This window comes from Pleurodeles waltl, chromosome 4_2 (assembly GCF_031143425.1).
Source record: "Pleurodeles waltl isolate 20211129_DDA chromosome 4_2, aPleWal1.hap1.20221129, whole genome shotgun sequence".
Lineage (NCBI taxonomy): Eukaryota > Metazoa > Chordata > Amphibia > Caudata > Salamandridae > Pleurodeles > Pleurodeles waltl.
In genome coordinates, this window is record NC_090443.1 from 27,489,584 (window position 1) to 27,501,027 (window position 11,444).

The 11,444-nt window shown below is 45.3% G+C and overlaps 1 protein-coding gene across 1 annotated transcript in view; it reads right to left on the reverse strand.

Annotated features, from left to right (window-relative positions):
* The window catches only part of LOC138292090 (uncharacterized), a 148,691-nt gene extending 141,698 nt beyond the window's left edge, over positions 1-6,993 (reverse strand). Inside the window, exons 1-4 of the mRNA XM_069230466.1 lie at positions 6,778-6,993; positions 6,218-6,306; positions 2,919-3,058; positions 2,268-2,461 (exon numbers count right to left, since the gene is read on the reverse strand). Coding sequence (XP_069086567.1) covers positions 2,268-2,461; positions 2,919-3,058; positions 6,218-6,306; positions 6,778-6,986 — 632 coding nt within the window. The 5' untranslated portion in view covers positions 6,987-6,993. The remainder of the gene's footprint in view (positions 1-2,267; positions 2,462-2,918; positions 3,059-6,217; positions 6,307-6,777) is intronic.
* Between the last annotated feature and the right edge of the window lie 4,451 nt (positions 6,994-11,444).

Sequence of the window (11,444 nt, forward strand, 5' to 3'; positions counted from 1 at the left end):
ACTCACACGTGTGATTATTATGGCTCAAGGTTATAGGGGATCATATGTTATGTAACACATTTTGGGGGTGCTCTGTACAACACTCTGATACATTTGGGTCATGCTTTCACTTTATAAAACTCTAAACAAAATAAAATAGAAATGTCATGCATGTGTAAGTGAAGTGGATGTCTAGCATGTGTGGTAGTAGGACTCTATTTGTGATGAGTGTCTTAGTACTGGGATCAATAGGATCCATTTTTGGATGTTCCTGATTTAGCAAGATGACAAGTTGATGGGTTGATACAGCTTCCCCAGTCAGTGGCAGTGTATCACCTTAATTCCTTTAACTAGAGGGTGGAGACCTAGACACTGAAACAAGGGATGATAGAGGTCGGGCTATCCATAGTAATTCAATGAGGCTATTAGCAAAGAAATACTGATTAATTATTCTTCAATACTGCTAGTTAGTAGATGTTAGGAGTGAAGGGAGCTTCTGCAGTTTCCGCTGTTCAAGGTGAGGACGTTTCTAGGCAGTGCCTGCCCTTTTGTCTATCACTGATTACTGCTATGGGAAGGCTTATGACAGTTGGTGCAGAGATCTCACACTCAATTGCGCCCTTATTTTCAATACTCCTGTTTGCAGCCAGCATCACTGCTACCTGCTGTGAGGGCCATCACCTTGGACAAAGACTGTGTCAGAGGAACAGCCAGAAAATGATACATCAAACAGAACCAACCCAAGCCAATTCTGAAGCTTTAGACAGTGGATCCACATTCCGTCTGAAAAATGAGTACAAAGTGAAATCTAAAACAACCCACTTACTGCCAGTTCCAGGTTCTTCTCGATCAGGAAAGAAAGTGCTCTACAGAGCACTCAATGGACTAATGTATGGCCCAGTCTGTTTTCTGCCTGGCAGCCAGCCTCCCTGCAGATATCACTTAAAGTCTGCAAATTGTTGGAGAACCTGAGACTCTACTTAGAGCCTAGAAGCATGCCTGTCTGTTTGCCTGCTCAGAGAGGGAAGGAATTTGACTGGCCTAGCAGAAGGAGAGACTGTCCAAAAAGAGAAGCTCACTGGGTTCCCAGTGTGTTGAACACCCAGAGGTAGCAGACTGCATTCAGGGAGTAAAGCCAGCATCAACTCAAATTGTGAGGGGTCCCCCATTCTGCCAGTGCAGCTTTTCTAGTGAACTTTATGAAGAAGCTTTCCACCAGAACATCATTGTGCTGCCTGGAATGTGCACATAAGACCACAAAGGTCTGGGGTTGCCACTGTATGCCTGAGGAGGTCCCCGGAGAGATATGCCTGCACTGTCCTAGAGACTCTAACTGCAGAAGATGGGCACCGGTCTGTACTGGCTGAGATGCCACCACTACTGAAGATGAGCACCTTCTGCACCAGCCTGAAGATTTTGCAACTGCTGAAAAGGAGTGACACCTGCACTGATTTGGCAGACACAACTGTTGATGACGTGAAGCCGTTGAATATACCTGACACTAAATGCTAAAAGCACTTCATGATAATTCGTAGGTGAGGCTATAATCCTGTAACTGAACTGTCTTTGGAGTGGGTAGTAAAATGTTTTGCTGTAAGATTAAAATACTTTATTTGTAACTAAAGATAAGCACTGGGCTGGACAATATGTTATTGTGTGTGTTGTGAGCTCTCCTCGACCCACTGTCTCCATTAGAAGCTTTAGACTGCTCATCCTTGTGACCCTGACAGTCAACAGTGCAAGGCGTGTACTTTGTCCAGTTTGCAGAGCCAAAGCAGGAAGGGTTCTAAAGCACATTTGGCAAACAACCTCCACAACCACTATTGGAGCCCAGTAACCCATTTCTCCCTTGCTTCTTGGATGTGCTGTGGCAGTTAGATATCCGTTGGAGAGCACTACACTCTTCCTTGGGGAATAAGGATCTGACATGTCAGAGTATCACTGGAGTGCCTCAGACCTGTGGTTGTCTTGCACTGCCGCCTATCAGAGTTTCAAGGGCCCCTTGGCTTAGATGTTCACTCAGGAAGCAAGAAAGATAAAATTGATTTTTGGCACCTTAGAGTAAGTGATATTTTGTATTGTATTGCAACATTTATATATAGCTCTTACTACTCTTAGGTGGGATGCTGATGCACTTACCTACATGGGTAGCATGCTACACTGCGTAGGTTTTGTCACCAAGTTGTCCAGGTGATGCAGCCATCATTGATGCTTCTACAGACAACTTGCTCGATAGCGGCCTTCTAGATGAGATTCTAGACTGGTTCTCTCAGAGACAGGTGACTCACCTGTAGACGAGGTGACGTCGCTGGTTGATGATGCGAGTGATATCTTCCCAGACGCACTGACTGTACAGGGAGATGGCGCGTTCCACATCTGGACCAATGATTACAAATACCTGCAGGATATCCACTGAGGGAGGAGTGAGGAACAATGTCCCCGTGAAGATGCAGGGACCGGTGAGAGCTGGGAGAACCTGGACCTTCGGGACACAGAAATACAATTTAAACTTGCCTTCCTCACCTATTCCCTCCCCCCACCCTCCGAGAAGCAGCTTTGCTGGGTTGTGGGAGGGCTGGAAGCAGAGTTTAGGGATGGGTTGTGTGTGGAGAGCAAGGAAGGGCTTGGAAGTGAAAACAAGAAACAGCCATGAAAACTAAAGTAGGAGCAGGGGCAGAGAGAGATCACACACATGATGGAGCACAAGATGGAATGAAGACAACTAACCAGGCATGAAGAAGAGGTATCTAAAGAAGCCAACAAGATGATGAGGAGTGGGAAGGTGGGATGAAGGCCTAGCATGCAATGGAGTCGGAAAGTGGGATGTAGAGGCCAGCAGGTAATGTTGGAGGATATTCGTGGAATGCCTTGTAGCTGATGAGGCAATGGGGACACAGGAGGGCTAACGGGACAGTGAACAGGCTCAGGATCATACTCACTGTGTAAGGCCTGGCTTTCTGGAAAGATGGCAGCAGAGACGTCACATCATGGACCAGCCACGTATACGGTGCCAATGACTCAGGGCGGACGCAGCTCAAGATTGACGGGAGCCCCCAGACCTGCAAGGAGCCCCCAACACCTGTAAAGGAGAATGGTGTCAGTCCCATACTCTACATAAAGTGTAGGATCATAGGGCAGGACAGAGACTTTAGCCCTCACAGGACAGGAGGCAGGCGGCAAACTTCACAGGACAGAGGGCGACCTCAGACCTCACAGAACAAAAGACAGACTCCAGACCCCACCGGACAGAAGTGAGACCTCAGACTGACAAGGAGTCCTTCACAGCCACAGGTGAAGGGTTGAATCACAGGGGATCTCACTTGAATGGGGATCTTAGCCTAAGAAAACCCTCAGCCTTCCCAATAGAAAGAGAGAGATGTCAGACTCAAAGGACAGGAGGCAAGAACCAACCTCCACAAAACAGAGGAGAGATCCCAGTCCCTGACATCACAGGACAGAGGAGAGACCTCAAAAGTCACAAGGCAAAGGAAGACTCGAGACCCCGTAAAGCTTCCATCCAATTACAGCCTGATATCTTGTCAGCCATGGGTTGTTCTTCAAGACTACCTTGCAGTTGGACTCCGTTCTCACCACCACAACTGCCACCCTGACTATAATTTCTGAACATCCTCTTCAACTCATTTTCCATGCAGGGTGCCTGTTGTCGCCAAACTCGAGCTCTCTTAAAACTACACATCTAGTTTTTATTAAATAACACATATTGCTGCCACATCATAACTCACAACCATGAGCAAGTTACACTCCCAACTATAATCTGAAGCCCTATAATGTGAAAATACTTGTGCTCCACTCAGGATTCTGGTGCTTTAGCCTATCAAAGTCTTCCTCTTGGAATTCACCCCCCGGAGATTATCTGCATGCCACCTCCTTTTTCCCATCACTGAAAATGGCTGTGAGAACTAGGAGTATAGTAAGTTGCCAAGCCAAATGTACATTTTTATTAATTTGGCCAGATCTGATAAGTGCAAAGCTATCAAAGTTTATTTTTTAATGGTAAAAAAAAGGGGGTCTGTGAAGCTTTGTACTGGTACTCACAGGTGGGAGCGTGTCACCGAGCATCCATTTATGCCCTCTCCGTAACCCTGTGTCACATATATACCATACAGTTGATTATTCTACAGAACCTGAAAAGAGTGACAGCCTCCAGGGACACCGGGGAGACTAAAAATCTCTCAGGACAGAGGGGAAACCCAAGATTAAAGAATACCCCAGACTAATGAGTAAAAGCATTTTGTTTTTCTTGATGAAGCACAACATAGTAAAAACAATTGGTAAAGATAAAAAGTCATCAAGGCAAGACCTAATGTCTTTGCCAATGCTTGTTTATCAATGTATGGAATGTGTTAATGTACACAAAATTCAATTTTTCCTGTAGAGTTGAATATGTTTGGTAGTAACCCAGATATTGCCAAAGCAACACAATGAACCATAGAAAAAAGTGATGGATGGAATGCTTGAATTAATCTCAGCCGCTGGTAATTACTTGAGGCTGCCTCCCAGGCCATCGTTATTTTGCGCACCACACCACCTCAGTTCGGACACAGACATACGCAAATTAGCTTTGCTTTTGCTCCGATGGGAACAGTACAACCCGAACTGCCACACCAGATCCTCCTTGAACACAAACAACCCAAGACTGGTTTTGCCCATATTAGGGTTCCTCAGTTGGGTATAGCCTGGTTCTAGTGGCACAGTGTGCAAAGGACTCACGCCTGGGCATACCCTTCCAATTTAGGGTGTCACACTGAGGAATACAAAAAAACTGATGGATGGAATGCTTGTATTAATCTCAGCCACTGGTAATTACTAAGGCCGCACCCCAGTTCATCGTTATTTTGCACACCACACCATCTCAGTTTAGACCCATGCATATGAAAATCAGTGTTAACCCTTCTCCAATGGGAACAGTCCAAACCGAATTGTCAGGTCAGGTCCTCCCTGAACTGGAACACTAGCAACACAAGGTCGATGTCACCCTTATTATGGTTCATAAGTGGGGCATTGCTTGGTTCCAGTGGGATACTGTGCACAGGACCCAGGGCTGGGCATACCCATCTCACCTGGGGAGTCATACTGAGGTATACCAAAAAGTGATGGATGGAATGCTTGCATTCATCTCAGCTACTGGTAATTACTTAAGTCACACTCAAGTTCATTGTTATTTTGCACACCACACCACCTCAGATTGGGCCCAGCCTTATGCAAACGAATCTTGACCCTGCTCCAATGGGAACAGTCTAGCCAAACTGCAGTTCGGGCTGACCTTTCCCTGTTGAAGCAGGGTCAAGACAGTTTGAATAAGTCTGGGTCCAAACTGAGGTGGCATGGTGGGAGAAAAATGATGGACTCGGGTGTAGCCCTGAATGATTGCCACTGGCTGAAATTAATTGAAGCATTCCATCCATCAACTGGTTGCAGTTGACACCTCAAGTGTGATGGTATGCGCAGACATGGGTTCCATTCTCACTGTGCCACTGGATCCAAGCTATAGCCTACTGATGAGCCCTAATAATGATGAAAACGATCTTGGGTTGCTTGTGTTCCAGTTCAGGGAAGATTTGGCCTTGCAGTTTGGGATGGACTGTTCCTATTGTAGCAAGGTGAAACTGATTTGCATATGTCTGGGTCCAAACTGAGGTGGTGTGGTGGGAGAAAAAGATGAACTGCGATTTGGCCCCGAGTGATATCCAGTGGCTGAGATTATTTCAGGCATTTCATCTATCACAATGTTGTTTTTGCAAGCAGCACACTGGGCACACAGGGGACCTGAGCTTCTTAAGAGAGGTATAAAGTAATTCCCAAGAAACCAGCACTAGGGGCAAGCTGATAAATGTGCACCAGGAGCTACTTCACTATAAATCAGATCTTTGTTCTGAAGATCTACGAGCTTAGGGCAATCAGGACTACCCACACATAAGAGGGAAAATTGACTTTGAGGTTGAATATTCCACATGTGTGATGCCTGGTACCTTCTGAAGATGATGATGCCTAATCTGAACTTAATCATAATACCCCTGGACACCAGAGTATGGTGCCTGGACTTACCTATGATATACCTTTAATATCTGCACATGGCAGTAGGTTACTCCATCCCATTTGAACCCTCAACAAAGTCTAGCTTAACTCACCACTGCTACCCTGACACCTGAATATGGCGGCAACTGGTATCACCTGCCAAACCCTCAGACCCCATAGAGACATTGGTAGTTGGACTCACCAGCGATATCCCACTTGACCTGTGGGTGCAGTGAGATGTTAGCATGGCGGTCCAGCCCCCAGATGGAAGAAGACCCTTCAAGACAAATCCTAGACAAAGCAAAGAGAAAAAGATCAATCAACCTGAATCAAAGAGAGGAGGTGGAAAGGGTTGGTCAAGGTTGGCATCAGACCAGTAACACATCAACCAAGCTACTGTGAGAACTGAGATGGGGTGAGGTGGGACTAGTCAGATGCAAAAAGAGGGTTGGAAAAGACTGACCACCACACTGTTTGCCTCTAGGGCCCTATACTTTGGGTCCCTGCCATCAAAATTTCCTTGTCTAAGAACAAGGGCTTTCTTTCAGTGGGGGTCTTTATTCTGCAGAGGAAAGCAAGGGCAGGAGGAAGGGTTCAAGGAAGGTTAAACGAGAAGACTTGAAGGCAGATTGGAGTAAGAGAAAGTTGGAGGGAGAGTTGAGTATTGGTAACAGGAAGACAGTGCCTTAGGAAGGTGAACAGGGACACAGGGATATCTCAGAAGAACACTGCCTGGAGTAGGCCAAATCCAGAGAGGGTCACCTTTGGGCTTGCTGACGCAGTTGCTGCACAAAGCCAGGATATGGGTTCCAGGGTATCCGTGGAGTGTTCAGAAGCCTCTGGCATAGGCTTTCCATTTGTTCTTGCAGCCCAAGATCTGCCAGGTATCTCCATCGAGAGTTCATGTACCGGGCCCCATGTGGGTCACTGCACAGAGGTGCCCTGGGTCGCTCCATGTCCACCTCTGGCATGGCCTTTACCTACTGCAAGACCAAAAATACCATCACTCTTGTAGCCTCAACAGCATGACCAATACATGTATAATATTGAGTGACAGAATCAGAAACCACCAGGTGAACAGGCACAAGAAATTGGTAATAATTGTTGAGAGGGATTGATGCAGAGACCAGCAAACTCCAATCACACAAATTAAATAGGCCAGTAACTATAAGCTAAACACATACTAGAGAGAACATCTACCAACCAAAAGCAGAGAAGAAAAACCAATGTTCTTAAACCAAACAGAACTAGAGAGATCCAAGAACGGCCAATCTAACAGGAAAGATAGACCTGCTGGCACTAACCCAAAAGACTGGTAAGAGACCTCAGTAAATCACTAACCAGCAAGGCCAGCAAAGAGTAACAGAACAGACAGACCAGAAAGATCAGCAATCACAGTCACAGCCAGAGAAGTTAACAATAGTTGCCAAACAGACCCAGAGAAAGGTACAGTCATCAACAAATTAGACCAGAGATGTCAGCTATCACCAACCAAGCACAACCGACAAGGCAGTAATTCTCAATAAAAAAGATTAGCGATATCAGTAATTAGAAAACTAACAAATGGAGATGATAACAATTACCATCTCAAGAAACAGCCCCACTAGGTTCAGAAATCCTCATCTAAATATAGTTGAGGAGATAAGCAATATCCAGTCAAACAGGCACGAAAATGCCAGTACTCACAAGCTAAACAGATCTACTGATGTCAGCAGCAGCAAACAAACAGATCAATGGGTCAGCAACCTTGGCCCAAACAAACCCAGAAAGGACTGTGATAACCAAATAGAATTAGATCACAATGAACATACACAACAGTTAGACCCAGGAAGGTCACCACTCTTAATACACATACGTTGTTTAAAAATCACAAACCAAACAAACCCAGAAACATGACAAAACAATGACCACAAAGATCAGGAGATAGCAAATACCAGCCAAACAGATCCAGAGAGGTCAGCAATCTCTAACCATAAAAATAAGAGGGGTCAGCAACCACCAAGCAAACAGGCCCAAATGGGTCAGCAATCACCAACGAAACAGAATTAGGGAGACCAACAATCATGTGATAAACAAACAGATAAAGAAATGTCTATAACAACCAGTCAATTTCAACAGACACAACAAAATCAGCAACCACTAGCCAAACAGAGGTCAACAATCATAAAGCATACCTAAAATATTAGTAATCACTACCAAACAGACATCAGCAAACGCCAACCAAACAGACCAACAGTGGTCAGCAAGGTCTGAAATTGCATGCCAAAAAGACTCAAAAGTCAGTAATAACTTATCAATAGAACACTCCAACCAAACAGACACAGCAAGGTCAGCATTTGTTGAGCATATAACAATTCTGGGACTGTCAGGCAGAACCAACCAAAAAGATCAAGAGATGGAAACATTCATCAAAGAGGCACGACAAAGTCAGCAAACACCATCAAAATAGACCCAAAGAGGTCTCAATTGCTAATCACAGGAAAGAACTATGGCAGTCAGCAATTACCAGACAAGCACACAAGCAGAAGTGTGCAACAACCAACCGAAAAAGCAGTGAGGTTAGCACCTCCAAACAAATGGACACAGCAACTAAAAAGTTCCCTACAAAGGTTTGTAAAGGACAGATGAAAAAAAGACTCAAAGGGGACATTGATTGTAAGCTAAAGAAATAGATCCAGGGACATGAACAATCACAAGCCAAAAAACAGACGCAGGGAGAAGGCAGCAATCACCAGTGTCGTGAATTATCAGTAAGCAAACAAGCATATTTATAAAGTTCAGACAGACGTGGAGAGGCCCCTAATAACCGGCCAAACTGAACCAAGGAAGTCACAGAAATATAGTAAGAGATTTCAAACACCACAAGCCAAAATAACCCAGAGAATTTAGTGATCAAAATCTAGGCAGAAACAAACACTAGCCGTGCTAATAATTCCAGAATTATAATAAATCAAAAATCAATTAAAAAGGAGGCGAGAGGTCAGAAATTGCCCTGCAAATATGAGCAGAGTGGTCATCAATCCTGAATCAGAACAAAAGACCCAAAAAGATCAACAAATATCAGCAACACAAACCATTGGAAGTCAGCAATCTTCTACCACACATCTAACAAGACAGAGCAAAGTGATGTAAAATCACAGTTAGAGTACAAGAGTTTAACAATCACAAACCAAAGAAACAGACTCACAAGTATCACCAACTGACATTGAAACTGAATTGGAGAATTTACTATTCACCCAACAAAATTGATCGAGGTCAGCAACCATCACCCAAACAGACGGAACCAACGAGGTCAGAAACCAAAACTAATAAAAACGTCAGTAGAAAGGACAGCCATTGCCGTTCAAAGTCCAAAAGAGATGAGCAATAACTGGGCAATCAGAATTAGAAAGGCTAGCATCCACCTACAAATCAGAGAGCCCAGCAATCACCAACCAGTTAGGGGGCAACAGAGGTCAGCAATCACCTACAAAGTAGACAGTCCAGAAAAGACAGAAAATAACACCAAAACTGGTATGTTAGGGAGACCATCAAACCAGATATCCGCAATCTCCATCGAGGCAAGCCGGACCAGGGAATACATTATCAGCCAGTCCAGCAGAGCCTCTCGCCTACCTCTGTATCTCACTCCAGAAGCAAAGCAAGTTTAGATTTACCCTTGAAACTTCAAGAGTATTGGCCCGCCACAACTTGTAAAACACCCACGACAGACAAACCTGCCACCTGATGCGTCTCTGTCTCCATGGCGACCGAGCGCACTCACCTGTGAATAACAGTTAACAAGCAGGAAGAGGCCAGGTGCAAGGTCTCCTAGGAGCGCGCTCCAGGAAAGGGCCAAGTACTCTCGGGGGAGAGGGGGTGAATACTCGGGGCACTGAGCTCAGACTGCAGTGCAGCAGCATTCTGGGATCCAGGGCAGGCCCGGGACGCCGAGGAGCGGGATTCAGCGCTGCGGGAACAGCACTCGGCGACCCACTAATGTAAACTAGGCAGGCACGTTAAAAAAGCGTACAAATGCTTTTACCGAAAAAAAACACGAGGCTTGCGCCGAAAAGGTAAAGTTGGCACAGTGCACCATAAAACCAAGGCGGACCCACCTGGTGCAGAACAGGTGCACACCAATGGAGACGGAGGGAGGGCAGGTCTGCGTCACAGGATGAGACAAGCGTGACCCTGTTCACAAATTACTCAATCTGTTTTGCGTACATCGTGCAACCGCAGCTCTAACCACCAAGCAAAGTGTAGTAGATTTTACCAGATGGTGGCACATGCCTCACAGGGAGAGGGGGAGGTTGAGTGGAAGCGGGTATACTGAAATAACGCACAGAAGAGCACTACGCCAGCAATGTTTAATTTGTAAATAAAAACGTGCCGGTGCCCAAAAGCTCTCCTCTGAAACACACTGCTGCTGCAAATTAAATGTGCGCGCAAGGAATACGGAAGCAGCGTATTCCCAAAGCCATCTCGGGCCCATTTAATCATTTTTGAGCCACTCCCTGCCCCTTCAGTTTACTCCTGCAGCTTTCTGCTTTTTCTCGTTGTGACTCTTTTTTTTTGTTTTTCTCTTCCTCAGTCTTTCCCACGTGTCTTTTGCTCGCAGTAAATGCTTGAGGAAGAAAAATAAGTGCCGGTGCCCTCCACTGGAAAACGCCGGCTTAAATTAAGCACTGTACATCAGTTTTAAGGCCTGATTATGAACTGGGCTCAACTCTGAGGTATGTACCTCACTATTACCACAGGGCCCGGTATTTAGGGAAATAATTACCACCTCTTACCAGTTTCTGCCTTGGGAATTAAACATAACATGCAGATGTGTAAAACTCCGACAGCCGCTCCTCTCCTAATTCTGATCCCTGTGAAGTGATCCGAATTTACATCCGTACTCGCTCTTATTGTCTAAGGCCCTAATTATGAGTGTTAATAATAAGGCCTTTACTGTACGCATCGCGCCTGTTAATATTAAATACCCCTGGGTTCGGAATTTTGTGGGTGAGATAATGCACCTCTTGTGAATTTGTGCTAAAAATGCAGCATAACATCTATGCATTGCTGCTTTCTACTCAAAACCTGCATGTCCAGGTACTTTCCAGGCATTTCACCCTCTTATAGCTCAACAGGTAGAACCTGCTGAAATAGACCTCGTGAAAATTATTGGGTTGCAGGGTTTATCAGACCCAGTAATTACCAGGTGTGGTAAATACCACATATCTTTAGGCCACATCTCTCGTTGAAACCAGTTGTATCCAACATATGTCCAAGACGACTAGATTCATGTCAGAGTTACACATGATATAAACGGACATACAATTAATCTAAAATGACTCCTTTACTTAGACAGTGGCCAGTCTAGCCTAAAAATCGGACATGGCTCCTGTCTTCCTGGACCTATGCTGATCCCAGCATCCTGCTTAGTGCCTAAGTATGTGCCC